Raw genomic sequence first — 27,953 nt, forward strand, 5'->3', positions numbered from 1 at the left:
AATATCTTCCTTAACTCCGGTCCACTTCTTAGAGCACCGCTCCGAGGTTTAGCACAGAGAGCAGAGAAGGGAGAAGATGGAACCCTGAAATGAACACTCTCTTTTCTGAGAGGAGTGGGAGTAGGTGTCCTTAACGACCTCGCCCCCTTCCCTCAGCCTCCCTTCCCGCGAATAAGAGGGAAGTGTCCAGGGGAATGGAATAGGGCAGAGGTTTTTTGTTTGTTTTGCTTACTTTTGTTTTTAATGTCGACAATTGTATTGCAATACAATTGGTTTCCTTTGTGATTCTCTATTTTATAGTTTTATGCATTTAAAAACATCACTTTGAGAAGGACTGCCAAATAGATCCATGATAGGAAAAATGGTTAAGAATCCCTGAGCCAGAACTTATTTACCCCTCGCTGTACAAAGTAATGTACTTCATTATGTAGACGACACAAGATCCCATTTCTGCAAGGATTCACTCTACCAGTGCTGGCCACAACACATTTTCCTATTCATTCATTCATTTACACAACAGCCAGTTATCAAACCCCTACCATATGCCTGGGGAATTATTTGTTTATTTTTTTTTTCTGGATCTGGATTTCATTGCTATAGGAAACTCAACCAATACACAGGCACAGGTTTTACAGACTTGGGATGGTGCCTGGGGCTCTGAAACATTAAGGGACCTTACCTGTGTAACAGAGTTGGTATGTATAGAGGCATGTAAGATTTGAACCCATGGCTTTTTTACCTCCATTGGCTTGAAGCTAGGGATTCTGGGAGTAAAAACTTTACAAGATTGGGGGACAGCCTGAACAAAAGCAAAGAGAAGACAGGATATGCTATACTTTATAATAGGAAGTAAAGTTAAATTATTCTGGAAAGAGAGTAAAACCAGACCATTAAGGGCTTTACCAAACAAAAGTTTGCCTTTTGTCCTAAGAAATGCTAGGGAATCAGTGAAACTTCTTGAGCAGGAAAAGGACATGGTCAGACCTTGCCTTAGGACAGTCAACTTGGAAGCTTTGTAAAATCTGAATTGGAGAGGGGATAGATAGGTTTGATGGAGGGGAGATGACTGTTTGGTGTCAGCCCATATTTTCCATAAATCTCCCACAGAGAATTTGCATAACATGTTGGAACCTATCTCTTCTAGGCTTAAAAAACAAAACAGAACCATAAAGGCTACCACTGCAGCTCTCTAGCCACATACCTTTTATATCTCACTATGATTAGCCTAACTCCTTTTCTGGTCAAATAAGTTCTTGATGATGCATTTTGCCACATGCTGAGCCCATGTAATAAAGACAAATAAATGCAGGGGAAAGGTCAATCAAGCATTTATTGAGATCCTTTGATATACCAAGCTCTGCTAAGTACTAGTGATACAGAGACAAAAATGAAATAGTACCTGCCTCAGAGCTTATATTCTATTGGGAGAAACAAACTGTAATACCTATACTTAAATAAAATTCATATAAAGTAATTTCAGGACTTGACATTAGCAACTGAGGTGATGAACGATTTCACGTAGGAGACAGCACTTGAAATAAGTCAAATAAATCGAGGGATTCTAAATGGCAGACATAAGGAGGGAAAGCATTCTAGGCATACAGTACAATATACAAAGGCATAGAGGTGGGTAATGAATTCCTGTGTTTGAGGAATTGTGAGTAAGATGAGCTTGGTTCATAGTAAAGAGAAATAGTATTTAATAAGCCTCAAAAAGTAGATTGGTTTTAGATTGTGATAACTTTAAATGCCAAGTAGAGGATTTTTGTATTTTGTTGTACAGGCAATAGAGATAGATGAAATATGGGGAAAATCATAGTTCTCTGAGAGCCATAGGTACTTCTTGGTCTCAGTGTTTGCCATTATAACTTTGTTAAAGATCTAATTTTGTGCTATCTGCTGGACATATCCACATAAGTGTCCAATAAGGTGTTAGATCTCAATATGTGTGAAACAATCTTTCCCTTAAAACTTACCCTCCTTCCTAACATTCTTGTTTCTGTGGAGTGTGCCACTATCCTTCCATTTACCCAGTTTTCCAATTTAGCAGTCATTCTCAACTCTTTATTCTTCCTCATCCCCAATATCTTGTCATTTACCATATCTTGTCAATTGTACTCTCCTTGTATCTAACACATCCATTCCCTCTTCTCCATTCACAAGACCACTACTCTTAAGTGCACACCCTCATCAACTCTCACTTACACTTAGTAGCTTCCTAATTTCCAAAACATCTTCTACAAAGCTGCCTAAAGTATAGATCTAAGCATATTACTTCCTTGTTTGAGAACCATCAGTGACTTTCTATTATCTGATAAAATACAAACACCTATATTTATCATTTAAAGCTCTGTATACCCTGCCCCCACCCTACCACATATTTATTATTGTTCTCTCTCACGTATACCACCTTTTAATCAAAGCTATCCTACTTACTATTCTCAAATTTGGTATTTTATCTCTCACCTAAATGGCTTGGCACAGTCTGTTTTTCAGGCCTGGAATATACTACCTTCATTTTCACCTCTTAGAATCCCTGTCTTTTTAAAAGCTTAGTTTTGGTACTGTATGAGACTTTTCCTTGTTCTCCTACTTGTTTGTACTTCTCCTTTCCTAAAATGATTGATAATACACTTTGCTACATGTTATTGTTACTGCTCCCATTTCCCACTAAGAAGAGGTAAACTTGAGGACAGGGCTGATTCCATTTTTGCTTTTGTATCTTCAACACCTAAACAAGGCCTTGCATATAATGGATGACTAATAAATGCTTGTCAGAATGAATTGAATATTCCTTTAGTTTAAGTAAATGTTCAAGCCCTAGCTTTTGATTTTAGTTCCTACCATGTCTTTAGAGCTTAGATCTAAGATTCTGTAAATTCCTGTTATATCAAACCCATATCCTTTTGAAATGGATACTACAGAAAAATGAAAGCTTTGATGACAAAGAAGGCTTTAATATTATTAGAGAATTCCATAGTCCCTGAGAAGGAGAAATAACAACTAAAAACCTGAAAGCTTGCCTGTTTGGGATATTCAGGTGTGGTAACTTGGCAGTACTATTTACTGTCAAGAAATGGTTCCTAAAATCCGAATTTCCCCAGAGTTTTAACTATTGAAAAATCACTATTGAAGTGATTTCTTGGTGCCTAATATATGCTCCATAACAGACTTTTATCTCTGTCTCCTAAAGGAGATTTTACTCATTGAGTTGTCCTCATTAAGAAAAGCTCAGTTCTTGTGAATGGAGCGTTTAGACGAACACTACAGCTCTTTGGGGCCACATGAGTGTTCCTTCATTGGATTTATGGGGCAATTCCTAAGGCACTTAAGGGATTCACAGTGAAATCACTGTTGGCTGTGCCAGTGCTGTAAATCCAACCATCCAGGTGAAATGGGTGCCTGGGGAGTCAAGTCCACACTTCTCTTGCCTTGTCTTCTCTGCTTTCAACTTTGGTGTTGAGGGGCTTTTGGGTGAGCTTGTGTATAGCAAGCTCTGCTTATTCTGATAGAAGAGTTTGATAAGGGGTAAGACTGGGCAACCTATGCATTAATATGAAAATTGTAAGTATTGAAAAGAGATGAGAACAGGCTAAAGCACTGACTTGTCTTATTGAAATTAGGAAATTATTGAAAACAGTCATGAGTACCTGAAGAAGTCTAGTGAGTATGAAGATTCAGAAGATGAAAAGTTACATTTTTCTCTGCTAACCTGAGTATAGAAACCAGTGAACAGGTGAAGGAAGGCATTAAGAGACAAGTTAAAGAAGTTGGATTGTATTTATGAAACATTTATAACACTTTAAGATTTGCAAATCACTTTAAATTCATTAGCTCATTTGAACCTTACTGTAACCTGTGAAGTACTATAGGCATTGTTACCCCTATTTTACTTATGAAAAAACTGAGCCTTCAGGAGGTTGTGTGGCATCATACAGTCAGAACTATTATCTGAATTCAGGTCTAGTATAATGCTACATTGTCTCTCATTAACACCTATCTTTACTGGCACAGCTTAAATACCATCTCTCTGAAATCTTTTTTGACTATCTCAGCTCAAAGGCATCTCTTTCTCTGAACACCTGGATCAGTTTGTATGTGTATATTATATTGCTTTGCTGGTTTAAAAAAATATGTGTTATCTCTTCAGGTAGAGAGTATATCATGTAACTTTATAGCTTTCTTCTGTGCCTAGCAAAGTGCACTTCTTATAGTATTTATTTAGTAAATACTTTTTGAATTGAGGAAGCATATCTTCACACTTATATTTTTCCATCAGAACTTAGCTCAGAGTCTTACATGGCAAGAGATCTTGATGTCAAGATCAAATTAATTGTAGGGGTTGGAAGAGATGTTAGAGATCATTTGGGTTAACCTTAAATTTCATATGAGAAAACTGAGACCTAGAGAGATTAACAGTATTTATTATATATTTGTTGAGTGATTGACCCCATAGATTCAGGATCTTCTACCCCCAACCCAGCTTTATTAGCCAAAAGGACTTTTTTATCCTGTCTTGACTGAAGCTATTTGGTATGAAAAAGACAAAGGTAATCTGAAAGGGGAAACAAGTCTCTTGGATAATCAATGATCTGCCCCAAAATAATTATGAATTAATGACACTAGTCAAAGTTAGAAAATAGAGTATTGCAAGTTATTCAAGTATTGGGGAACTGTCTACATTAAACTATAATGTCCTATGCATTCTGGCTAGGACCTTTTCACTTCCACACTTTCCCTCCCTCTATTCTCCTAGAAAACTTGGCCATTAAAGAACATAGGAATTTTGGTGTAAGGTCTAATGAGCCTAGTTCTTGAAAATTCTTTCCCAACTTCCCAGAGGAAGCATCAATATATATTAACATTATTTCATCCTTGTACAGTCAGTAGGAGATAAAAAGAGAAAGAACCATGCCTAATTCCATATTTGGTACAGATCAGCAGAGCAGCTCATGAACATGTGATGATGATGGAAAAGTCCTCTTCATGAGCGGGACTTGGAAACTTTCCTCTGGGTATTGTCATCCTTTCAGTTCTATAGTCTTGGCTGGGATCCCCAGATTTGAGAAGGAATTATGAATGTGCATCGAAGAGAGGATAAATCCTTAACTACTGTACCTGGAGTCCTATTATCCTGTCACTTCTAGCCCATTGATCTCACCTTTCAGAGGAGGTTGGCTGAGAGAAGAACACAGTACAGCTCTGTCATTTAAGTTCTGCACGGTAGGCATTTTTCCAGGCATAGTGCCCTCTGCATACTGAAGTCCAGTTGAAGGAAGGTACTGAACTCCTTTCTAACCTGGGGTCAGAAGATATTTACCTGCTTTAGTTAAGAAGATGTCAGCTGAAAAGGAGGGGATGATTCCAAAGCAATTGACATCCAACCTGTGATGGTTTATTCTCTAAAAATAAGATGAAAACTAAGTTCCTTTATATCCTTTCTTTGAATCTGTCCAGCACCAATCCCTGCTTTTGAAAAAGGGACAGCAAAAATTAAATGTTCAAAGGGAAGGAATCATCCTACAATTAAGCCCAGAAAATTATAATTTCAGTGTTTGGAAGACTTTCTGCTCCAAAAAACACCTCCCTAACTCCCACCTGCTTTGGGATCTCGAATGGTCCTTTCATTAAAGATCAAGACTTTAATCTTATAACAAAGGGCAAATCATAAAATACAAATCCTTTTGAGGGAGGAAACTCATTAACTTACATTTACAGTGGGATGTGTAATGACCATAAAACATATTTTCTTGGGAGATAGTTTTGATTTAGGAGAAAGGAGTTGAGAAAAGAGATACCATGAAGGTACTAGATGTCAAAGTAGGGGATGGGACTGTGAGATGGAGGAGGGCAAAGAAACAGAACACAAGGGCACTGAAAACAATGTCTATTTTAATTTTCCAAAGCTTCTGCCTTACCGAGGTTAATAAATCTCATTTGGCAAAGACTTTTGAATTCTCAAGAAGAGCCATATTTACCCCTACTTTGTGTATTTTTTCCATGACAAATTCTACCAGGACATATTATCTATGAATGTATATATTTTCCAGCCTTCCATGTTGGAATAAGAACATCAATGGTAAAGTATATTAGAGGGCAGCCACCTCTGTCCAGATGCAGATGGCTTAGGTTCCGCTAGAGAGCAGCCTAACACAAGAATTAAAATCCAGCCATCTTAGTTGTATTCCTCCAATGCTGTCGGAAATAACTCTTTACCTCTCATTTCACAAAATCATAGCCTCCTCCACTTGAAATCTCTAACAACCATAAACCAGGGCAATTCTCTTATAGTACAATGCAGTTTGATTTTGATAAGCACCTTCCCTCCAAGAGTGGATGGCATGGAGTTAAATATTTTAGAATAATATAAAAGTTAAAAGAAGAGGTGGAATTATGAAGCTCCAGAAAACAGACTTTTTTCCAATGACATTCAGAAATTGATGGTATTCTAAGAGAGAAGCAAACTCTTCCCATTGGCAGCATTTATGTAAGTATTGTTGGTCCAAGTTTATCATGAATAATGTTAAGGGGTGGATTTCTAGGTCCACCTTGCCTCATCTCAGGTTGGGGAACTGTAGTGTGTTTATTCTGTAATGATTTTCTCTACATTGACCTTGATGCGAAAACCTACTTGGCCCAAATGATGTGGAAATTTATTGACCCAAAGTCAATAATATAAAACTTGACAATGACTATAAGGTATAAGCTTATGAATCTTCTATGAACAGGACACTTTCCTTTGTTATAGAGATGTAGAAGAAACTGAGGCAAAGAGACCCAAAGTTACTTAGGTAAACTGCTCCTGTATGAATATCATTTATTCATTTAAGTGCATGGCTATCTGGTAATATTTATTGGTCTTGTCTGAATTAAGATCTTGATCCCAGGTTTTTTTTTTTTGTAGAGGAGAGACCAAAAGTTAAGCACAGTGACAGAAAAGGGAAATCTTTTGGCATTTATGTGAAAAAATAGACAGACATAACCTTAGAAGTTGGTAGAATAATTTGGTCTACTATGATGTAAGGTCATATGTAATTTCTTCCATGAAGCCCCCTGCATCCTTCCATCTGGATGTGATCTCTCTCGACTTCATTTTGCTTACCTGGAAAATAAGAGGCTTGGTATAGGTATAGGTGACCTTCTTCTCCTCCTCCTCCTCCTCTTTCTCTTCCTCCTCCTCCTTCTCTTCCTCCTCCTTCTCTTCCTTCTCTTCCTCCTCCTTCTCTTCCTTCTCCTCCTTTGTCTCCTCCTCCTCCTCCTCCTTTTCCTCCTCCTCCTCCTCCTTTTCCTCCTCCTCTTCCTCCTCCTTCTCCTCCTCCTCTTTCTCCTCCTCCTCCTCCTCCTCCTCCTCCTTTTCCTTCTTCTTCTTACATTTATTTATTTAATTAATTTAGAATATTTTCCCATGGGTACATGATTCATGTTCTTTCCCATCCCCCCCCTTCCTGTAGCCAACAAGCAATTCCACTGGGTTTTACAAGTATCACTGATCAAGATAAGGTCTTCTAACTTGAAATTCAATGATTCCTGTTCCCTGACTCCCAGGGCTTTTGACACTGAAAGGAAAAACAAAGGTGGAAAAGGATAGTATCAAAGGCACCCTTCAGTGATTTTCTCTTTTTGTCTAGGCCTGGCCTTTAACCTAGAATCTCATTTGAATGGGACAATCTCAAGAGAGAGACTGGTTTTTCTTTGAAGTATGTAAATAGAGAAAGACAAATTATTGACAGTGTGATATAATGGAAAGAGAATAATAGAATGGAAAAGTGGGGGTGGGGGAGCCTTCATTCTATGCTGGCTCTACCAATAAGCAGTCATGGAGTTAGCAAAACACTTCTTACTAGGATTTAGTTATAAAATGAGGTCATTGAATTTAGATCTTCTTCCTCAACAAATTATTAAGTAAATAATATGTTTACCTTGTTTAATAAATGCTGTTGCTTTTGAGTTGGAATAAATACTTGAGTGCCTGTTATGTTTAGGGTACTATACTAGGAATTGGAGATAATAAAGATTTTGGTGATTTCCAAGGCCCTTTCCAGCTTTAAATGGGTGGGAAGACTCACTACCTGAGAAGGTAAGAAAACTCCCTTTGCCTGTCTTTTCTACTCTCCATTAGGGTTAACCAGAATCCATTTGGTCTGCTTGATGGATCACATGACTAGTATGATAAGACAGAAACTCCAGTCCTTTCACTTAAATGGAGACACATCAGGCTTTACCATCTGCTAGGCATCTAGGACCTGAAGACCCTTGTCACTGTCATCAGATCCACTAATATAACCTAAGATGCTCTAGGCTTTACCATCTGCCTTTCTGCTCTATCCTTTTAGGCTTTTCAATCTACCCTTAAGCAGAACTTATGTATTGCCTCTCCCAATTAAAGTGTGAACTCCTTGAGAACAGCCAGTTTACCTTTTTCTCTTTGTATCCCCAATACTTAGAGCATAGTAAATACTTAAATGCTTTTTCATTCATTTGTTAATCCATTTGTGACTCTGGAATTATTTTCATCACCCATTACTTTGAAATCAAGAAGCTGGAAAGTGAAGTCTTATTTTGTATTTGAGTTGTGGTGAGAAAAACTAATGGTACCCTGGATTCCATAAAAATATCAACTTTTCCATAGGATTTGATATGTGCTATGTCTTGCCCAGCCCTTATCACAGGTCTTGTTTGATGATGTCATTCTGGTGACTCACACAGACTTTTCTTGATAGTACTAAATAGCACATTTCTCATTTGGGCTTGAAATGTTTCTGGTTATTAATATGAGATCCCTGAGCAGAGACACAGTTACAGAGAGTATGAATGCTCCCCTGTAGTAACATAAATTCACACTGTGGCACAGGGAGAGGGCTTACTTATTTTTTATTAGGTAAATTGATCGGCAGCATTGATTGGAAAAAAATAGGTCTTGTTGACCATTTTCTTGGATGTGGATCAATGATATTAATTTACAGTACATCATTTCCTGCAGTTGGCACTAATTATTACGGATAAAGTAATGTGTATATCATTGGGGGAGTACATGACAGCTGTATCTGGAAGGGGGAAAAAAGGAGATTTGATTCTACCAAACTATTCAGCAAGTAATGTTTCCCATCCCCTCCCTTCCTCTTCCCCCATTGGTTTGTTATGGGCAGAAACCTAAGATATCTGATTGAAACTTTTCAGCCTGGAATTTAAAGTCCCATCTTCACAATCTGACCTCAAGTTAATTATTTAACTCTGTCTCTCACTCCTATAATATAAATGACCCCTTTAATCCAATTAAATTGGTCCAATCTATTTTATGCATTTTTACCTCCATGTCCTTAATTATGTATTCCCAGTTTTTGAAATCTCCTTTCCCCAACTTTTCTATTCTGTGCCTATCCATATTATGGTTAGCTTTAAAGACCACTTCACTTTAGACCCTTGGAAACTTCTTGAAGCCTTCCTTACCCTTTGTAGCCCATAACAATCTCCCCCTTCTTTACACTCCTCCAGCACTTAGTGTTTTTTCACTCATTTGCTGGTTATATGCTGCCTTGTAGTATTAGTTAACTATATGGGCCCCTGAACAAGATTTTTTGCTCCTTGCTCATCTTTGTATCTGTGGATATATGTGTCTATGTATATATTAATTTGTGTACTGGGCACATAATAGGTTTTCAAAAATGTTTAGAAAGGATTGCTCATTGAATAAGCATTTACCTCTGTATCAAGACTATTCCAGTCAGGGAGATGAGTGCAAGAAGTGTCCACAGCCTTCTGGGGGTGGGGGTGGGGAAATATTCCAAAGCAGATTGTATTGCTCTGTAGCTTCTGTAAGTGTGGTTTTTCTCAGCCACACTTGAGAAGTATCCTGGACTCTCAGTAGAAATGTGCAGAATTCTGAGTTCATTATGTTCTGCTGGGTAAGGATCTGTGCATTTTGTATTATGGAAAGCATTTTCTGGGAGGAAAGGAGTATAATGTTAGTGATCAGGTTTTTGCTTCACCTGCCTGATGGGCAGAAGAGGGCCCTTTTAAAAACAGATTCTCTCTTCCCCCTCCTAGTCTCCATTTGTCTAAATCCTTCTTTTAAGGCAAAGCCCAACCCAAATGCTACCTTCTCCATGAAGCCTCCCCTGGCACTCTCAGGTGAAAGTCACCTATCCCTATTAAGATTTCTCTTAATGTTTTGTCTAGCTCTTTGATTCTGTCATTATATATTGTATTATATTATTTTTGTAGGCATCATATCAGTGTGGTAATAATGATAGTACTTAAAATGTGCTTTAGAGCTTGCAAAGTGCTTTATATATGTTATTTCATTTGATCCTCATAATAATCCTGTGAATTGGGGTGAGGTATCCCCATTTTACAAAGGAGGAAACTGTGGCTGAAAGAGTTTAAGACATTTGTCTAGCTTGTATGTATCTGAAATAAAATTCAAAGTTAGATCTTCTGGGCTCCAAGTCTAACCCTCCATCCACTGGACCATCTGATTGCCTTGTACAGTGAAAAGACCCCAGTTTCTGAAGTCAGAGTACTTGGATTCAAATCTTACCTCAGTATCTTGCTCTCTATATGACTTTGCACAAATCTCAACCTTTCTTAGCCTCAGTTTCTTCACTTGCAAAATGAGAGGATTGAATTAGATGGCTTCTGAGATCCCTTCCAGCTCTAACTCAATGATTCTATATCCCCTATTCCTATTAGACCATAAGCATCTTGAGACCAGAACCTGTCATTTTGCATTTTTATTACTTGTGGTAAAGGCTTAATGAAAATCTGTTCAATTGAAGATTATCTAGTCCATTTTCTATAAGGAGAATGTGAGCTTCCAAACTTTAGGGGGTTGGATGGCAGCTATCTAAATATAGTATTGTGTTCCATCTCCTTTGTCTAATGTCCCCTATTATATGTATTTCTGTAGGCAGTGTGGTATGAGCACTGAGCACATTATGGTAAGAGCAATGAGCAGGGGTTGAGGAGGTATCAACAATTAAATTCAACAAACAACAAATATTCATTAAGCCCTTACTGTGTGTGTAAGGCACTGGGAATTCAAAGACAAGAATAAATTGCATTCCTGATCACTAACTAACTTACTGTGTAATATTGAGAAGAAGTCATACATACTGTTAAATTTATTTGTGGTTGGGACTCTGAATATATATATGTGGCCACCAGGGACTTAATTTCTAAATCCCAAAATAAATTACTAAAGTAAATGGAATTTGTGGTAGTTTATTTATAATATTTACAATAGAAGGAAGATATTAAGGAATGAGAGAGAGAGAGAGAAAACTCTGGCTTCTTCTGATACTAGTTAGAATTTCTAAGCCCCAGCCAGCGGAAGAGAGTATCAAGAAGTTGGGCCTTTCTTGGAGGCTTCATGCCTCCAGAAAGGCAGGGTCAGTAAGTCAGCTTTTCACTCACCAATGGAGACAGTCTTAAAGAAGTCTGGGTATCTGCCTTCTGATTGCTCCTCTGAGTCAGTGTCTGAATCTCCAAATGAATGTCTGTCTTCCCTTCAGCTCCAAGTAACTGATCCTTCATTCCAAGCCTGGGTGACTGACTGTGACTCTTCAGTCTTTTTCCCCCCTCTATTTAAAGACCTTTTTCTCTTGTGTCACCTCCTCTAAATTTTCACATTTATCAATCAGGATTGTCCATTCTTTAGTTCTCACCTTCTTTGGTTAGATTTTCTCCAGGACTGTCCATTCTTTAGTTCTCACCTTCTCTGGTTAGATTATATCATTTTAGGTTACTTAACACCTCTTTTGGTAAATTCACCTTTTATAGTTACTAACTACCTTTTTGTAGTTAAAATCTAAAAATAGATTGTAGCTTACAATTCTAGCTTCACTATAAAGGGAGAGCTAAGTACCTGCATTGTTACAACCAGGAGATTACAATTTTATCTTCACAATAAAGAAAGAGCTAAGTATCTTCATTGTTACAATCAGGAGATAGCTAAATCCACTAAATATTTAGATAGCTAAATATTCACAATACATACCAGCTCATTTGATCTTCATAGCAAACTTCATTTACCTCCATTTTACCAACATGGAAACTGAGGTTCAGGGAAATTAAGGAACTTGTCTATTGAGGTCACAGAATTAGTAGCAAATTGAATTCATGTCTGGCTGATGCCAAATAAAACTTTAGATCACTGCTTTAGAGTTGGAAGGGAACTTAGAGGTCATTGACAACAAGTCCTCTCTCTTTGCAGATAAAGAAACTGAATCAAAGAGAAATGTTGTATATATTGGTATACAGCTAGAAATAGTTGAGACTAGATTTGAACTCATATCTTCCTGATGCCAAATCTAAGTCTCTATCTGCTCTACCACATAACTGTCTGACAGAGGCAGCCAAATTACTCAGTGGTTAGAGCACCAAGCTTAGAATCAGAAAGACCTGACTTCAATTCCAACTTCAGATACTTACTAGCTGTGCGATTCTAGGCAAGTCACTTAACCTCTGTTTCCTTTAATCTGATGGAGAAGGAAATGACAAACCATCCAGATCTTTGCAAAAAAACTCCATGGACAATATTAGCATGCTGTGGTCCACAGGGTCATGAAGAACAATGATGACAACAACTTGCTGACTCCAGGTCCTATGCTTTATCCAATAGCTACCTAGATGTTTCATTTGTAAATGAGGGATTGGATTAAGTGACCTCTAGGGTCTTTTCTGTTTCTGACATAATGTGATCTCATCATTTGTATCTGTCATAGAGAGGAATTGACAAACTTTAGAAGTCTCATCCAGCTCGGACATCTTTGAAAGAGCATAAACTGTATTGAATGCTGGAATTATCACTGATAGTAATTGTCTTTCTTTCTCAAAGTGATACGGTAGCGCTGGCTACACGGTGTATGCCCAATGAAAATTGGCACTTTTTGATTCTAGAGGTCAATCAAACTAAATTCACTGAAATTTAGGATCATAGCTTTAAAGCTATAAGGGAACTTGAAGGTCATCCACGTTCACTTTACCCCCTCACTTTACAGGTGAAGAAATGGAGGTACACTTTTGAGCTAGCCATACCACTGCTGGATTGATACCCCGAAGAGATAATAAGGGAAAAAAGACTTGTATGAAAATATTTATAGACATGTTCTTTGTGTTGGCAAAAAAAAATGGAAAATGAGGGGATGCCCTTCAATTGGGGAATGGATGAACAAATTATGGTATCTGTTGGTGATGGGATACTATTGTGCTGTAAGGAATAATGAATTGGAGGAATTCCATGTGAACTGGAATGACCTCCAGGAATTGAAGCAGAGTGAAAGGAGCAGAACCAGGAGAACATTGTACACAGAGACTGATACATTGTGGCACAATCGAATGTAATGGACTTCTCTACTAGCAGCAGTGCAATAATCCAGGACAATTCTGAGGGACTTATGAGAAAGAATGCTATCCACATCCAGAGAAAGAACTGTGGGAGCAGAACCACAGAAGGAAAACAACTACTTGATCACATGAGTAGATGGGGATATGATTAGGGATAGTGATAACCCTAATGCAAATATTAATAATATAGAAATAGGTCTTGATCAATGGCACATATAAAACCCAGTGGAATTGCTCATTGGCTATGGGGTTGACAGGGGGAGAAGGGGAGGGAAAAATATGAATCATTTAAGCATGGACAAATATTCTAAATTAATCAAATAAAATTTTTCAATTAAAAAAAAATGGAGGCACAGAGAAGTGACTTATCCAGGGGCATCCAACTAAAAGAATCTGAAGTAGGATCTGAACTCATGTCTTCCTGATGTCAAATCTAGTCTGCTAAGCTATACCTATGACTGAATTGCCTGGCAGAATGTGCCTGGCACATACAAATGGAAGGAACATGGCTTCTGGTTAGTTCTGCTGATTTCAAACCAACTAGAAGTAGTCCTAGGGCCTAGGGGCGATTTGGACTTAGACACAAGCATTGATTATGAGTGGCTGATTGAGGATGGATGGAGAGAGAGAGAGCCCAAATCTTGCTCTGGTTTAATTTTACAATGCTGAATGTAGTTACATTCAGAACTCATAGGATACCCTGTACCTGAACACAGGTGAATGAGCATAATTTTACCAGAAGCAGAGAGAGCACTGATTCATCTAAAGAGGTCTGTTTTATACTAGTTTCTTAAGAAAAGGAATATTTCAGTTCTGTTCAGGTCAGATGCTTTAAAGAGAGGATGACAAATCCTCTCTCCACCTCCCAGGTGCTTGCTAGGTACTGTCACTGTACTTTTCACCTTCGAAGTTAAAATTTCTACCTGCCCTTCAACTTAGTTGTGGGTCAGGGAATGAGTTCTTCCTTTTGAATTTCTGAACTAGATTTCCTGTAGGGAAAGCAGGAACCATTTTCTTATGGTGCACAAGGCAGCTAGTCCCTAAATAAAGTTTATTTAATAAAGCAATTAGTTCCAGCTGAATTCACGAAGGTGGAATTATGAGTCCATTTGAAGGAAAATGAAAGGGTGTCAAGCTAGAAGGTCAAAAGAGGAGCTAATGAAATCTCCTCACCGAATATACATGATACAGCATCCCCAAAATATAATGTTTCAAGAAGGACATTCCCATTTCCAGGGCACGCACAAAACCAATTGCACCAGAGAGTAAATTGCAGCACTACATGAAAGGTAGGTACATTGGAAAGAATGCTGGATTTAGAGTTCTGACCTGTGCTTAAATATTGATTACCTAAATGACCTTGGGCAAGTCTTTGGGCCTCAGTTTTGTTGAACTAAAATTTTCTCCAATTTTAAATCTATAATCTTGTGTAAAAGTGGATGGATGATATGAGTAATACTATATCTGAATTTTCTAATGTTGTAGTATACTCTATCCTGAAGACTGGAAGGGGATGGGGAAAAAGTTTATATAATTCATCCAATGAATAACAGGCATTAAGATCAACTGATCTCATTTCTGTCTCATAAGTATACCTGAAATTCAAATTATTCTTTCATCTCTGTTTTCTTCCATTATAGTATTCTTGTCTCCATTTCCCCTAGGATGCCCTAACAACAAACCACTACACAGTCATCATAGAATTATAGGATTGAGGATTGGAAAGAACCTTAAGGATCATATGATTTCTCATTTTACATTTGAGGAAACTGAGGCTCATGATCATCATCCAAAAATCCACCTCTCCCTAGTTTACTACCTTCATAATAGAGTTGATTTAAAACTAGGTGGGGCCTCAAGAACTTTTTGTTCTATTACTAGCTTAGCCATTAACTCCCTTTGGGACTGTAAGCAAATCATTTAGCCTCTCTGTGACTTGGTTTCTTCTTCTGTAAAATAGAAATGAGAATACTTAGTGTATAAATGTCTCTGGGATACTATCACAAAAGCAAAATAGATTTTTAAGTTACTTGAAAAGTATGAAGTGCTATGTAATATGTTTGTGGAATTATTCTTTCATTAGCCATGTTGTAGATAGGAAAAGCTGTGAGTCATCAGCCAAGAAACTGCTGTCTTGAGATGGAAAAAGATAAATGAAGTAATGGATGCAAAGTCACAGAATGGAGTATTTGACAGAACCCTCAACAGCAAGCATGTCAGTGATGGTTCCTATATCTTTTTGAACTAATTTTGGGTCCTGTTTGAGTCCTAAAATGGTGTAAAGGAAAAGAATCTTCATGTTAATTATCTCCATTCTGGGCTTTTGATGAAAAATTAAACTCCTCCTTAGACCACCTCCTTCTCCTTCTCTCCACTCCCACCCCCAGCTCCATAGTCGTGGAATTATGCACTTCATTGCCCCATAATTAAGTAGAGATATACAGTGAAATTTTTATCACCAGGGCTCATTCATGAAAATGAACCATTTTTATATTTAGCTTGATACACTGAGAGAAAAAAAAATATTTTTAAAGGACTTTTTAAGCAAAGAGGAATTGGTCTCTAAATAGTTGTAGATTTTATGACTCATCAAATATGCCAGTATTCAATCACCATCTTTCACATACCTCTTTTCAGATGTGCCTAGAAAGTCTATATGTCCATTATGTTCAATTCATTTATTTTAATTACACAACTGAACTAATTCCACATGAAGAGTTCCTCCTCCTCCACTTCCCTTTTACCTTCCATCAACCAATGCCATACTTTATGTAGTTACCAGATGAAAAGCCTCCCACTGCCTTTCTCTGGCTTCCTTTGCCCAAATTAATTAGCCTTTCAGTGATAGACAAGGGCCTAGGCTGCTGTGTTTTCTCCAGCTCGGTAATTGCCAACAGCAATGTAGGCATGATCTATCAAAAGGAAACACATTCATGGACCACATGGTGTTTTCATGGCTGTGAACATCAGTAAAGGGTTTTTTCAGGCAAACGTCCCCTAGGTTGGAGAAAGTTAGCAAGTGAAGAGGTAGCCAAGTTAACTTTACTGGGTTGGTCTCTTTGACAAAACTCTTTTGTAAACAAATAAGAATCAGTATATCAGCCTTGTGTTTCTTCTTTAGCACCCTAGTGAGGAGAAAAGCTAAGTTTAGATTTCTAGAGATGGGGCAGATTGATCTGTTGAGTACATTATTATAGGCACTGAAGAAGTTACTTAGCCTTATTTTCTCTGTGTTTCTTTAAATTCAAAATAATTGTTTGAAAACTAAAAAAAAATTAAGTCAATCACTTTTTCAAATCTCCATGATTCTAAGCAATTTATTTTCAATTTTTCATTAAATTAATATTTTAAAAGATATAATCTCTATTCTAAGGGTACAGAATGAGACATATTTTTAGAACATTGCCAATGAGGAAATTTATTTTGCTTGACTGTCAATATTTGTTACAAGGCTTTTTTCTTTTTCACTGGTGAGAATAAAAAATAGATTTTTACTCATTAAAAATTTCAACTTAATTAAAAAACTGATCATATGCTTAGATTTAGATTGAGGAGCAGAAGTGTGCTGGTAAATGTTTAACAGCTAGCACTTGGTGGGGGGCAGAAACTGTACATGCTACACTTTAAATTTCAATATACATTATGAAGGTTTTTCTCCATCACTTTCTTAAGTGTAGATGATCAACATAACAATAAATTAAGCATTTATTTGTACTGTTTGCTGATTTCAAGGTATATTAACTGCTTGCACTGAAAACTTAACAGTTGGCTCCCCTGAGTTAGTTTCAGCTAGTTCCAGCACACCCCTGCCTGGTAGGGACTTCAGAACTTATTGACACCAAGGCCTTCATTTTCAGAGGAGGACCCTGATACATTATGCTGATATATAATGAATTGTTTGGAAATCTTGTCCAGATCTCACAGCATCTCAGAGGTGGAAGAGATCTCTAAAATGATCATAGTTGATAAAATCCAGGACTTAGAGTTAGGAAGATCTGGGTTTGAAACTTGCCATGTACCTCCTTGAGCTGACAGATCACTTTACTGCACTTGGGTTGTTTCCTCATCTGCAAAATGGGGAAATGATAGCTTCTACCACAAGAACTAGTATGAGATAATTTATGCAGTGCTTTGAAACCTTAAAACATTATGTAAATCTCAACTTAAAAAAAAATCCCATCCAGTCTTTATGTGAACAGACATCCTCCCAATAACATCCCTGACAAAGAGTTATCTAGCCTCTGCCTGAAGAACTTTAGTGATAGATATTCTACTTGTTGTTGAGATAGCCCATCCCACTTTTAGCTTTAATTGTTAGAATGGGTTTTTCTTTTTTTCTTTTTGCACTGAATACAAATTGACTTTGCTATACCTTCCACCCATTTAATCTAGTTCTTTTTTTTCTGGGACTAAATAGAATAAGGTGACTTCCTCTTTTAACATGACAGCTCTTCAAATACTTGAAGACAACTATCACCCTCCAAAGTTTTCTTTTCTTTAGTCTAAACATATATTTCTTTAGTCCACCCTCAGATACTTAGATAGTTCATTGTAGATTGTTACTAAATGGTCATGAATGGAAATGAGTTGCATGTGGTGTGTGGACTCTAGTTTTCTTCTCCTCTTGGGCTTATGGTGATTTATAGACTGGGTTTTTTTTAAATGCCTTAAAATTCCCAAAGATAAGTGTTGGAGAAGTAAAATATCTCATTCTTATAGCATATATTTTAAGCATTTGCTATTTTTTTTTATTCTTGTGTTTGTAAGGATAATTAATAACTTTAATTAACATTCAAGTATCATCCTCTAGTGAAACTGTCCCTCTCATTTCTGCAAAAAGGGTGAACTATATTCATCAATCATAAAAATAGATGCTTAGGAGATTTATGTAGAGTTGCAAAAGTCAAAATATTAACTTTTCTGTCACTTATTTTTCTGTACTTTATTTCCATTTTGCAGAAAATATATCTTGTATCAAGCTAGATGCCACATATTTCTTCAGTAAATAAAAATATTGCTAAAATATTTTTTGCCCAACAAATATTTTTGTTAAATCCTCACTTCACAAAATTTAAAGAGGAAGTGGTCAATTCCCCATTTGTTGGACTGATTTTTAATCTTATGCGTGGACAATGAATGCACCTTCCAGACTTAGACTTGGCAATTCATTGATATATTCTTCACAATACCAGTTTTCGCTCTCTTAGTTTTAGTTTGTGTGTGCAAACCCTGAATGAGTATTGCAAAAGAAATAGCCAATGTTTCCTTAGTTTTATTTGACCTGGAGTTTTCCTTGTTATATCTGATTTGTGTTATGCTCAACTTGTACCACACATCTGTCTCAATCATGACAGGAGCCCTCTGATTCATACAGTGCTTCAGAGCTTCTCCCTGGCACATCTCACTCAGAATTGCCCTGAATGTGATTTCTTTCCCCCCTTGATGACTCAACCCAGGCATCTGCTGAAATGTCACAGTCCTTGTCCAAAGATTTATCAGCATTCTTGAGTAGGCTCTGAGACTCCCACATGGACTGTTTTTTGCTTAGATGTCCCAAGATTTGCTTATTCTTGTTTTCCCATCTTTTCAAAGCTCAGAGAAAGATGTAATAGGGTTGTCATTTCCAGTGACAGCTGGTTGTGAAAAAAATACTGAGGTTTATTCAAAATGGCAACAGTTCCTGCTGCAGCCAGATTCCAGCTGTGGCTAGTGCCTAATCAGATGCTTTAAATATCAAGCCTAAAGAAAAAGGCCTTTTCTACATGCTTCCTTCCCTCTTTCTGGGCCAATGATCATAGAATCCAGCTTTTCCCCATGAAGTCTCTGAGAACAAGCTTCCTTTCCAAGAATATGGATCTTTCCTCACTTTCCTAATCATGAAATCATAAATCTAAAGCTAGAAAGATCCTCAAGAGGTCATGCAGTTCAGCTTCTTTCCATTTCCCCCTATTTTACAGATGATGAAACAAAGACCCAGAGAGTTTAATTGTATTTTTCAAGGTTGTACTAGTACTTACTGTAAGTAGCAGAAGTGAGATTTGAATCCAGGTGCAGGGATCACCTCACCAACATCCTAGAGTATCCTTTGGCCTCAGAATCTTTATGTTGACTTCAAGAAGAGGAGTTTCACTTATTGCTAAGACTCTTCCTTCTCAGAACCCAATGGATTTCCTCCAAACCCCCAGAAATCAGTAGTAACAGAGGCAGAACTAAGAAATCAGACTCTTCTGCTTCACACAGTCAATATGCTTCTGAAAAGTTGTGTGCAGGCTCTATTTTTGTAAATACAATCCTACTTTAAATGCACTAGGGGAGATCTTTGTTTAAAGGAATTCTATAGTGAATCCTTTCTCAAAGTGAAGGATCCTTTTGTAAACGGAATAATTTATCTGTTTTGTAAATATGGATTTTCCTAGATTGGGCTTGTTTGCAGGAAGGGACACCTGTATTGACTTAGATGCAGTCAAGAAGCAAAAGGCCATCTGTGGGTCTGGGGGCTCGTGACCTTTGAAATATATACACACACACGCAGACACACACATGCATACATGTACACACAGATATTTTAATAGAAAGCATTTTCTTGCTGTTTGGTTGGCTTCAGTGCCTGAGAAACTGACATTAAAAGACTAGCAGGAAAACTGAGTGGAGTTTGAATTGAGTCCCCTGGGGTGACAGTGAGCCACCAACCATGCACACATATTTATGGTGTCTCTAAGGACCACGTTCCACTGCAAAAGATTAACATCCCTGCTGCACAAATTAAAAATGCTCCATGATTTGCAGCATGGAGCAGGCTCACTGACGATCAGCATCTTTCCTTTGAACAATGTAATTGAATGTCTCTCAGTCTGAAACACTCGCTGTATCGATTTGAATTAATTATTTGTACATTTGTAATCTTTGTGCTTTCTGAAGGCCTGGCATGCCCCAAACCGCAATGCTGCTAATCCTTTTGCCATTGAGTAGACAGCCTTCTTTCCTTATTGCTTCCTGCCCCCACCTCCGGTCCAGAAGCATTTGACAGCTTCTGAAGACAATCCATCAAACCCAGTGGACCAGTTTTTGCTGATAAAGGAGAGGTTCCTTTTTAAAACTGATGTTCTAGTTTTAGTGAATTAACAGTTCCAAAAACTAAAGTTACTTGGGCTTGTCCTAGTTAAAAGCATCAATTCTTTAGAATCTGGAGGAAAAGACAAATCTCCAAATAAAATGGGATTAAAGCCTATAAGATATAAGGAAAAGTTGATTAGCAAGGAATGGGGAACTTTTGAAATTTGGGAACCATTATTCTACTTAACAAGTTTTATGAATGAATTGGAATTTAAATCTGTACAGTAGATATAGGTGTCTGGGAGTTACAGAAAGGTAGGTAGTCTGTGGTATATATATATATGTGTGTGTGTGTGTGTGTGTGTGTGTATGTGTATATATATATATATAAAATGTACACATTACTCTAAAGGAAAGAAAACATTCAAGAATTCTATTTATATATAGTAAATTGTAAAAAGCCAGCCCTTTCTGAGGAAGAGAATAAAGAAAACTTAAGATATTTGCCATCTAATATAACTTATTGGCAGTGCTTTTCTTTAGTTTTAAGTAGGGCCCATGATATGGATAAATCCAATTTAACTGGGATGTCCAAGGAATGAGTAGATTTTAGTTAACCTTAACTCTATTTCTTGGAGGCATTTTGGACCATCTTTCCTGAAATGTTGCTTTCTGATCCTGTTCTAAAGTCCAGTTTTAAAGTCTCATAGGTAGAGGATGATTTACATATCTAGGATCTGAGTCCAGACTTTCTTTCTGGCTTTTTATGTCTCCTACCCATCTGCCCCAAAATGACCTTAGCTGAGTCTCTGATACTGGATGTTGCAGAGTAAATACAGATTTACTCTGATAAAGACATGTTCTCATCAAGAGTTTTCTGTACCCATGAAATCATAGGTCTGGTCCCTTTATACCCCCCCCCTCCCTGCAGTATGTATTCTATTGATAATGATGGAATCTGTATTTGTCAATGGAAGATCTCACAGAGCCTCAGGTGCTTAATTCTAAACATCAGTTCTCATTGTCTTGTTCTATAGCCAGATATGGGAGACTGAGCTGATCTGACATGGATCCAGGGCATCCTTGGAAGGTTGTTTGGGTTTGGATATATGTATATTTTTTAATTTTTATCTTACTGACTATTTGATATGAACTTTTTTTTAGTCTGCCTCCTTCCTAAAGGTAAAGTATAAGACACAAAATATCTATATATTTGAGGGTCCTACTGGATGGAGAGTTCGCTTCAAAGCTAGGAAGAACTCAATTTAAGTCTCATCTCTAACACATACTGGATCTGTGATCCTGGACAATTCGCTTTACCTCTCAATGCTATAGATGAATTCCAAGATTTGATTTTATTCGATTAGATTTTACACTCCTGAACACCATTTTAAGATTTTAAGTTGCAGAAAAGTTCTGACTTGCATTGTTTTTTTTGTTGTTGTTTTTTTGTTTGTTTGTTTTTGGTAAGAGGGAGTTTTCTAACCTGGGAGTCCCCTATGCCAATGAAATTACAAATCCATTCTCTACTTCCTGACCCCACTCTTTGGATTCTGTTTAAATATCAGTTAAATATATACTCAATTTATATGGTCTTTATAGGCCTCAGATGTGATGTTGTTTCTTAAGAAATTTATTTATTTATTTCAGGATGTTAGAAATTTGGCCAGAACCTTACAGGGCCCAAGTCCCAGGGCTGAGGTACTGCTAAAAGGAGCCTCATCCTTGTCCCCTGAAGAATAAGATGCTTTTTCTCAGGATACAAAGGTAGAAAAGCTTCAGTAAAGATTGTGAGAAGACCAGATCATTAGGCAGGCCCAAGGTCCCAAAGGTCCCAATAAGACCTGTGTCCCTGGATGCAAAGCAAAATCTATCTGATGGAGAAATGAATGGCCAAGTCCTTCCTCTGGTGCTCTGTATCTGCATGGTGTCATATTGGGAGAAAGCATCTAATATAATTATAGAAAATTATCTAATATATATATATATATATATATATATATATATATATATGAAATGCTGATCACAGATCTTGGCCAGGCTATCAAGCATAAAAAGGAAGTGATTGGCAAGCATTTAGGCACCTTCTAAATGGGAGTTAATTACTTTGTGCTAGAGCAGAAAGCTGACTATACTTAGGCTCAGAAGTCCTGGGCTCCAGTGACTGCCACTGGGTGGCTTACTAGCTTACTCACAACTTCTCTTAACCTCTATATAACAGGCATTCTAATGCTTCTTCTACATAATGGGTATTATAATACTTATGCTACTTGCCATATAACACAATTGTGAGATGCTCCTGAAATAATATCTGAAAAGGACTTTTTTTGACCACAGAGCACGATGTAAATATAAAATGTTATTTATTCTGAGGAAGTACTATATTAGAATATCTAGGCAGACTGACTCCTTCTTTTGAACACAGGCAGGAACTCATCATTTATTAGCCAGAATTTAGGATGCTGTTCTTGATGAATATGATTATTTTTTGTCAAAGTCTGAGTGAGAGGTCCTTCTCCACCAAGGCCATGGACTGGAAACACTAGCTACTCAGCTCAAGGACACTAGACAAATTGTAAAACGAGTGCTTTCAGATGTTATCTATAATGGCAGTTGTAGGACTCTGTACCAAAAGTTTGAGACCCTTGCCTTTCAAACTCCTCTCCTACCTCACAATCAAATTTTTGACAACCCTACTGTCTCCAGAATATGCCTTGTTCAGTCCTACTATCCATACTATAACCACAGAATTTCAAAGCCGGATCAAACATAAAAAGTCATTTGTTCCAACATGAACAGAATTCCATTTTATAATATCCTTAATGAGTGGTCATTTAATTTCTACTTAAAGATTCTACTGATAGGGAACTCACTGCCTCATAAGCAGCTCTTTCCATTTTGGGATAACTTTAATTATTAGAGATTTCTTCATATATTAAGCTGAAATCTGCTTATGTAACTCAACCTATTGTTGCTGGTTTTTCCCCATGGAGACAAACTAAACAAGTCTAATCTCTCTTCTATATGACAATTCTCCAAATAATTGAAACCAGAAATTATGTCCTTCCGAAGTCTTCAGACTAAATATTACATTTCTAGTTCATCAAAGGGCACCATTGGGTTTTAATTTTTGTTAGTTTTAATATCAATGCCTCATCTGTCCAATACTGAACTGTTAACCAGATCTTCATTTACAAGCAACATTTTTCATGTTTTTATCTTTACATTGGCAACTTGAAGTCCTTAAAGCTATTTTTATTCTTTATTCTGCATTTTTAGAGGAATTTATTTTTCTCAAAAGAATTCACTGTACTCTTTAAAATTTTAACTGTCCACTGGGCAAAATAGATGGTCAACTCTACTTCTTTGCTTCCCTAAGTTCTGTTTATCCTTTAAGGCCCAACTGAAGTCCATCACTATCCATGCCTTTCTTAATCACTTCAGTCTCTTTCTCTTCAATATTTGTATAGGTTGTATTTTGACATGTACTCAAACACTACCATATTTATAATCTTGTTATCTTGTCCTGCAGGTTTGTGTATTGTCTTCCCAATGATACTGTAAGGCTCCCAAGAACACAGACATTATCTTCTTTTTTATTATTTGCGTCACTTAGCTGGGGATCTAGACACAGAAAAGGCACTAAGGAAAGATCTGTTGAATTTAATTGAAGATAGTTTTAGTAGTACAAATAGTAGCATACCTTTCCACATGCCCCTTCCACTCCCACTCTAAAACTGTAGGAAACATTCCAAAAGAAAGTCAATTTCCATAGCTCTTATTTCCTCATGGATCTGAGAGTTGTTGGTAATTTATTCTTTCTGAATCTGGAGCAGTCCTTTTAAGTCTTGTGCTATCCCCTTAGTTACTTGTGCTGTTGAAAAGAGGGACCATGAAGAGAACAGTCAGGCCTTGATCTGTCTTTGCATATGGAAATGAAAAGAAGACAAGTTTCATTTCTCCTGCAGGTCGGGATATGACTCAGCAGGTCTCCAGCTCTAACAGGTGTGATGGACATGTTTCCATATGTTCCCAGGGTATTGTGGATAAATGATTCCAATAACAACCAGCAGTCCAGTCATTAGCATAAGTTACCTTCTTATAATGATCCAATATTTTCATTCTGCCACTGAGTCTGCATCCTTGGAACAGACGGCAGGCTATGGAGTTCCTTAACGTTAGGACCTTACTCCTGAAAGTTGCTCACAACACCCTTCCTCAAGGGAACTTGAGAAAGATGTTTAAACATCTCCTGGGATCAAGCTCAGCTGGTGCATTTCTACATCTTCTGCACAGTGCTCCCTCTTGTGACACTTCACTGTGCAAAGCTGGAAATCCAACCTTGGCTTAAATGGTAAACATGAAAACTCTTCCAAGCCAGAGCACCATCTTCTCTCTCCAGCTAACTAAACTCATACATCTTTGGTATTTGCACTTTGCCAGCATTTCTGAGGGGAAAGAAGCCAAACTATTGCTGTTGTAATGAAGAGCCTGGCAATAATTGTAATGGAGAAATTGCATTACCGTTCTCGGGTTTTCGAGTTTTGTTGTTCATGGTGCCCACAGTGTCTATATTTAACTCAGCACCTGTACTTGGCCTTATTCTTTTCAAGCACAGTGGCCAGCTATTTAACATGACAGTGCCCCACTGCAGTATCAAGTTAACTATCAAAAAAGATCCTTCTGGATAGATTCACTTTATCTATAAGACAGGATGATTAAATTTACAGCTAGGCTGTTCCTAATCAATATGGATGAAATGTGAAATAACTTAATCATCTATCAACCAGAAATGGGGAGCATGTTTACAGGCACCTTACTTCATTGGTAGCTTTCTGAGTATCTCTTGTTTTCTTCATATACTTCTAACCCATTTTTGCCTTCTCTTTCCCTTCCCAGTTACTGCAATACAGATGTATCTCTGTTTAAATAATAGGTACACAAATATCTAACTAAAGTTTAAATGTACCAGAAGGTTTGAAGATTTAAAGAAACCCACAGTAGATCTTTTTGTAATGTGAATAATAATTGGCTTCATAATGTACAATTTTTAAAATCCAGGCTTTGTTCAATGGAAAATTTAATACTCCTAAAACTTATTTATTTCAAGAATTTTGAATACTTGAAAGTTTTAACTCCAGATCCATAGAGAGTATAGGTATAGAATTAGCCAGACCAGTTTTTCACATTTCTATTCTGAGTCAAGAGAAAAGCAAACAGAAGCTATGAATCAAATTTGCAAAGTATACCTAAGTGGGGCTAAAAATCAATTTGTTTAAATATAGGAGGGAGGAGTTTGTTCTTAATTTGCATTAGTCTTCTCAGGAGTCCCATTTTCTTTGGACCCATGATTTGTGCTCATTTGCACTCCTTTTTTGCAGCATAGACAAACCCTAGGAGGGCCTTCTTATGTGCAAATGGCTACTCATGGCTTCATCTTGCTCCTGGCCTGAGCCCTATGCGCACAGCTTCAAGGAGAGAAGGAGTTTACATATAGATTCTACCTGGTAGGGGATTCTGACCTGTAGTGGTGAAGAGCTTTGAAAATGCATACATTGCTGTAGAAATGTTATTTCAAAGGTTTTTTTTATTCAACTGTTATTCAGCAATATACAATACCGTTTATAAACAAATGTCTTACCTTGTTTCCAATCTTTATTTAAAAATAAATATTATTGACAGTGAATATTAATTATGATAAGATGTGCCTTTTTAAAATCAAAATGTCTCCAAAGAAATAATTTACTTGAATCCAAAAAGAAAAATCTCAACAGAAAAGGGAAATCCAAAAAATAAAACCCAAAACCAAAACCAAAACCTAAAACAAAACACAATCATCTACTAAAAATAGTCCCCTTCATCCGAAAGGCTTGGACCCCACATTTTTACATATTGTCATAAAGATAACTGTTCAACAGTTCGTGCAAAATGAAGAATTGGAGGAAGAGTTTAGAAAAGAAAATGACATTGAAGTAGAGAAATCATTGAAGCCATGCATAGAGCAGGCTTACACATCATCTTATTTGGAAACTAGATGTGTTTATTTTAGGTGGTCTACTTTGTGTAACTTCCCCAAAAATATGATTTTTTTCCATGTAGAATTTTTCATGCTTCTCTCAGTCTTTCTCTGTCTGTCTGTGGGATACTGAAGTTCTTACCAAGGATTGAAATAAGTTCATTTGTGTTTGGCTGAGGAGTATTGGATAACGAGGTCCATCAGTGGTTTACTAACAAGTGTATGAGCTTATGCAGTGCTAACAGGAACATGTATAGGAGTGGGTCTGTAGCATAAATAGGTCCTGTACCTACAAAAGAGAGAAATGAGCAAAGTTAATGCTTTATTCCAGAATGAAGCTACTCATGCCATGCAGATGTGGAAATGGAAGTAGGTTAAAGGGGACTTATGCCATCAGGGGCAAATCTCCCATCATTTAGAGCAGTAACATTAGGGGTTTAGCTTGAACAAGCGTACTGAGCATGAGGTCACGAGCTTATTTTTAATTTTGTTTTTACATTTAAAAATTACAGAAACTAAAAATATATCTTTTTATATTTCACTCAATCAGTCAATAAATATGTATTAAGCATTTTCTATGTGCCCGGCACTATACTAAGTGCTGAAGATACAAAAGGAGGGATGTTTTTGCCTGCAAGGAACTCACACATTTTTCCTCTTTCCCCTGTTATCAAACCAGCCCTTATAAATAATCAGAATAAAAAAAAGAAAATAAAAAAATGTACAGCAAAACTTAACGCCATAACCAACACAGACACTATTTCACACTCATTGTCTCCCACTTCCGCAAAGAAAAGAAGGACAAGCCTAATTTAGTGACTAATGTAATTCACATTATATATGATGTGAATATATATGTATATTCACATTATAAATATAGCTTTTGTTTATAAGGCATGTTCCTCATGGTACCTCTGGGAAATTGATGGTGAAATTATTAGTATTTGTATTTTATCAGGTGGTAAAAAAAGAGTCCTGGATTTAGAGTCTGAGAACCTGGGCTCAAATCCCAGCTTTGTCCCTTGCTATCTGTATGAAGTCATTTCCTCTCATCAGTTTTATCATCAATAAAATGATGGCAGTTGGACTGGAATGCCTCTGAGGTCCCTTCAGGTTTTCAATCAATGATCCTATGAATTGAGTCTTAGGAGGATTAAATGATTTGCCTAAACTCACACAACTCATAAGTCCAGCTGCCAGTCAGTCAATAAGCATTTATTCAGCACTATGTGCCAAGCACTCTGCTAAACACTTGGAGCTACAAAGAAAGGTGAAAAAAAGTTCTCTGTTCTCTAGAGTATAAATTCTAATGGAGAATCCAATGCATCAATATCTAGGTATGTACAATATAGAGATTATAGAAAGGTAATCTGAAAGGGAAAGATGTTAGCAGTTGGGGGGGATCAGGAACGCAAGATGGCACTTGATGAGTCTTGAAGGGAAACTAGGACTTGGATAAAAGGGGGAAAAGCATTCCAGACACAGGAAACAGATGATCTGAAGGCCATGGGTATGGGAGAGTAGTGTTTGAGGCTAGTGT

General features: G+C 37.2%; 1 protein-coding gene and 1 long non-coding RNA gene across 2 annotated transcripts in view; one reads left to right on the forward strand and one right to left on the reverse strand.

Annotated features, from left to right (window-relative positions):
* The first annotated feature begins 21,311 nt into the window (after window positions 1-21,311).
* The window catches only part of LOC103102716 (uncharacterized), a 43,640-nt gene continuing 36,998 nt past the window's right edge, over window positions 21,312-27,953 (forward strand). The window contains exon 1 of the long non-coding RNA XR_001626621.2: window positions 21,312-21,487. This is a non-coding gene — a long non-coding RNA (uncharacterized LOC103102716). The remainder of the gene's footprint in view (window positions 21,488-27,953) is intronic.
* Window positions 25,967-27,953, reverse strand: part of VSTM2B (V-set and transmembrane domain containing 2B) — a 52,451-nt gene continuing 50,464 nt past the window's right edge. Inside the window, exon 5 of the mRNA XM_056812246.1 lies at window positions 25,967-26,702. Coding sequence (XP_056668224.1) covers window positions 26,614-26,702 — 89 coding nt within the window. The 3' untranslated portion in view covers window positions 25,967-26,613. The remainder of the gene's footprint in view (window positions 26,703-27,953) is intronic.

Source organism: Monodelphis domestica, chromosome 1 (genome assembly GCF_027887165.1).
Source record: "Monodelphis domestica isolate mMonDom1 chromosome 1, mMonDom1.pri, whole genome shotgun sequence".
NCBI classification, from domain to species: Eukaryota; Metazoa; Chordata; class Mammalia; order Didelphimorphia; family Didelphidae; genus Monodelphis; species Monodelphis domestica.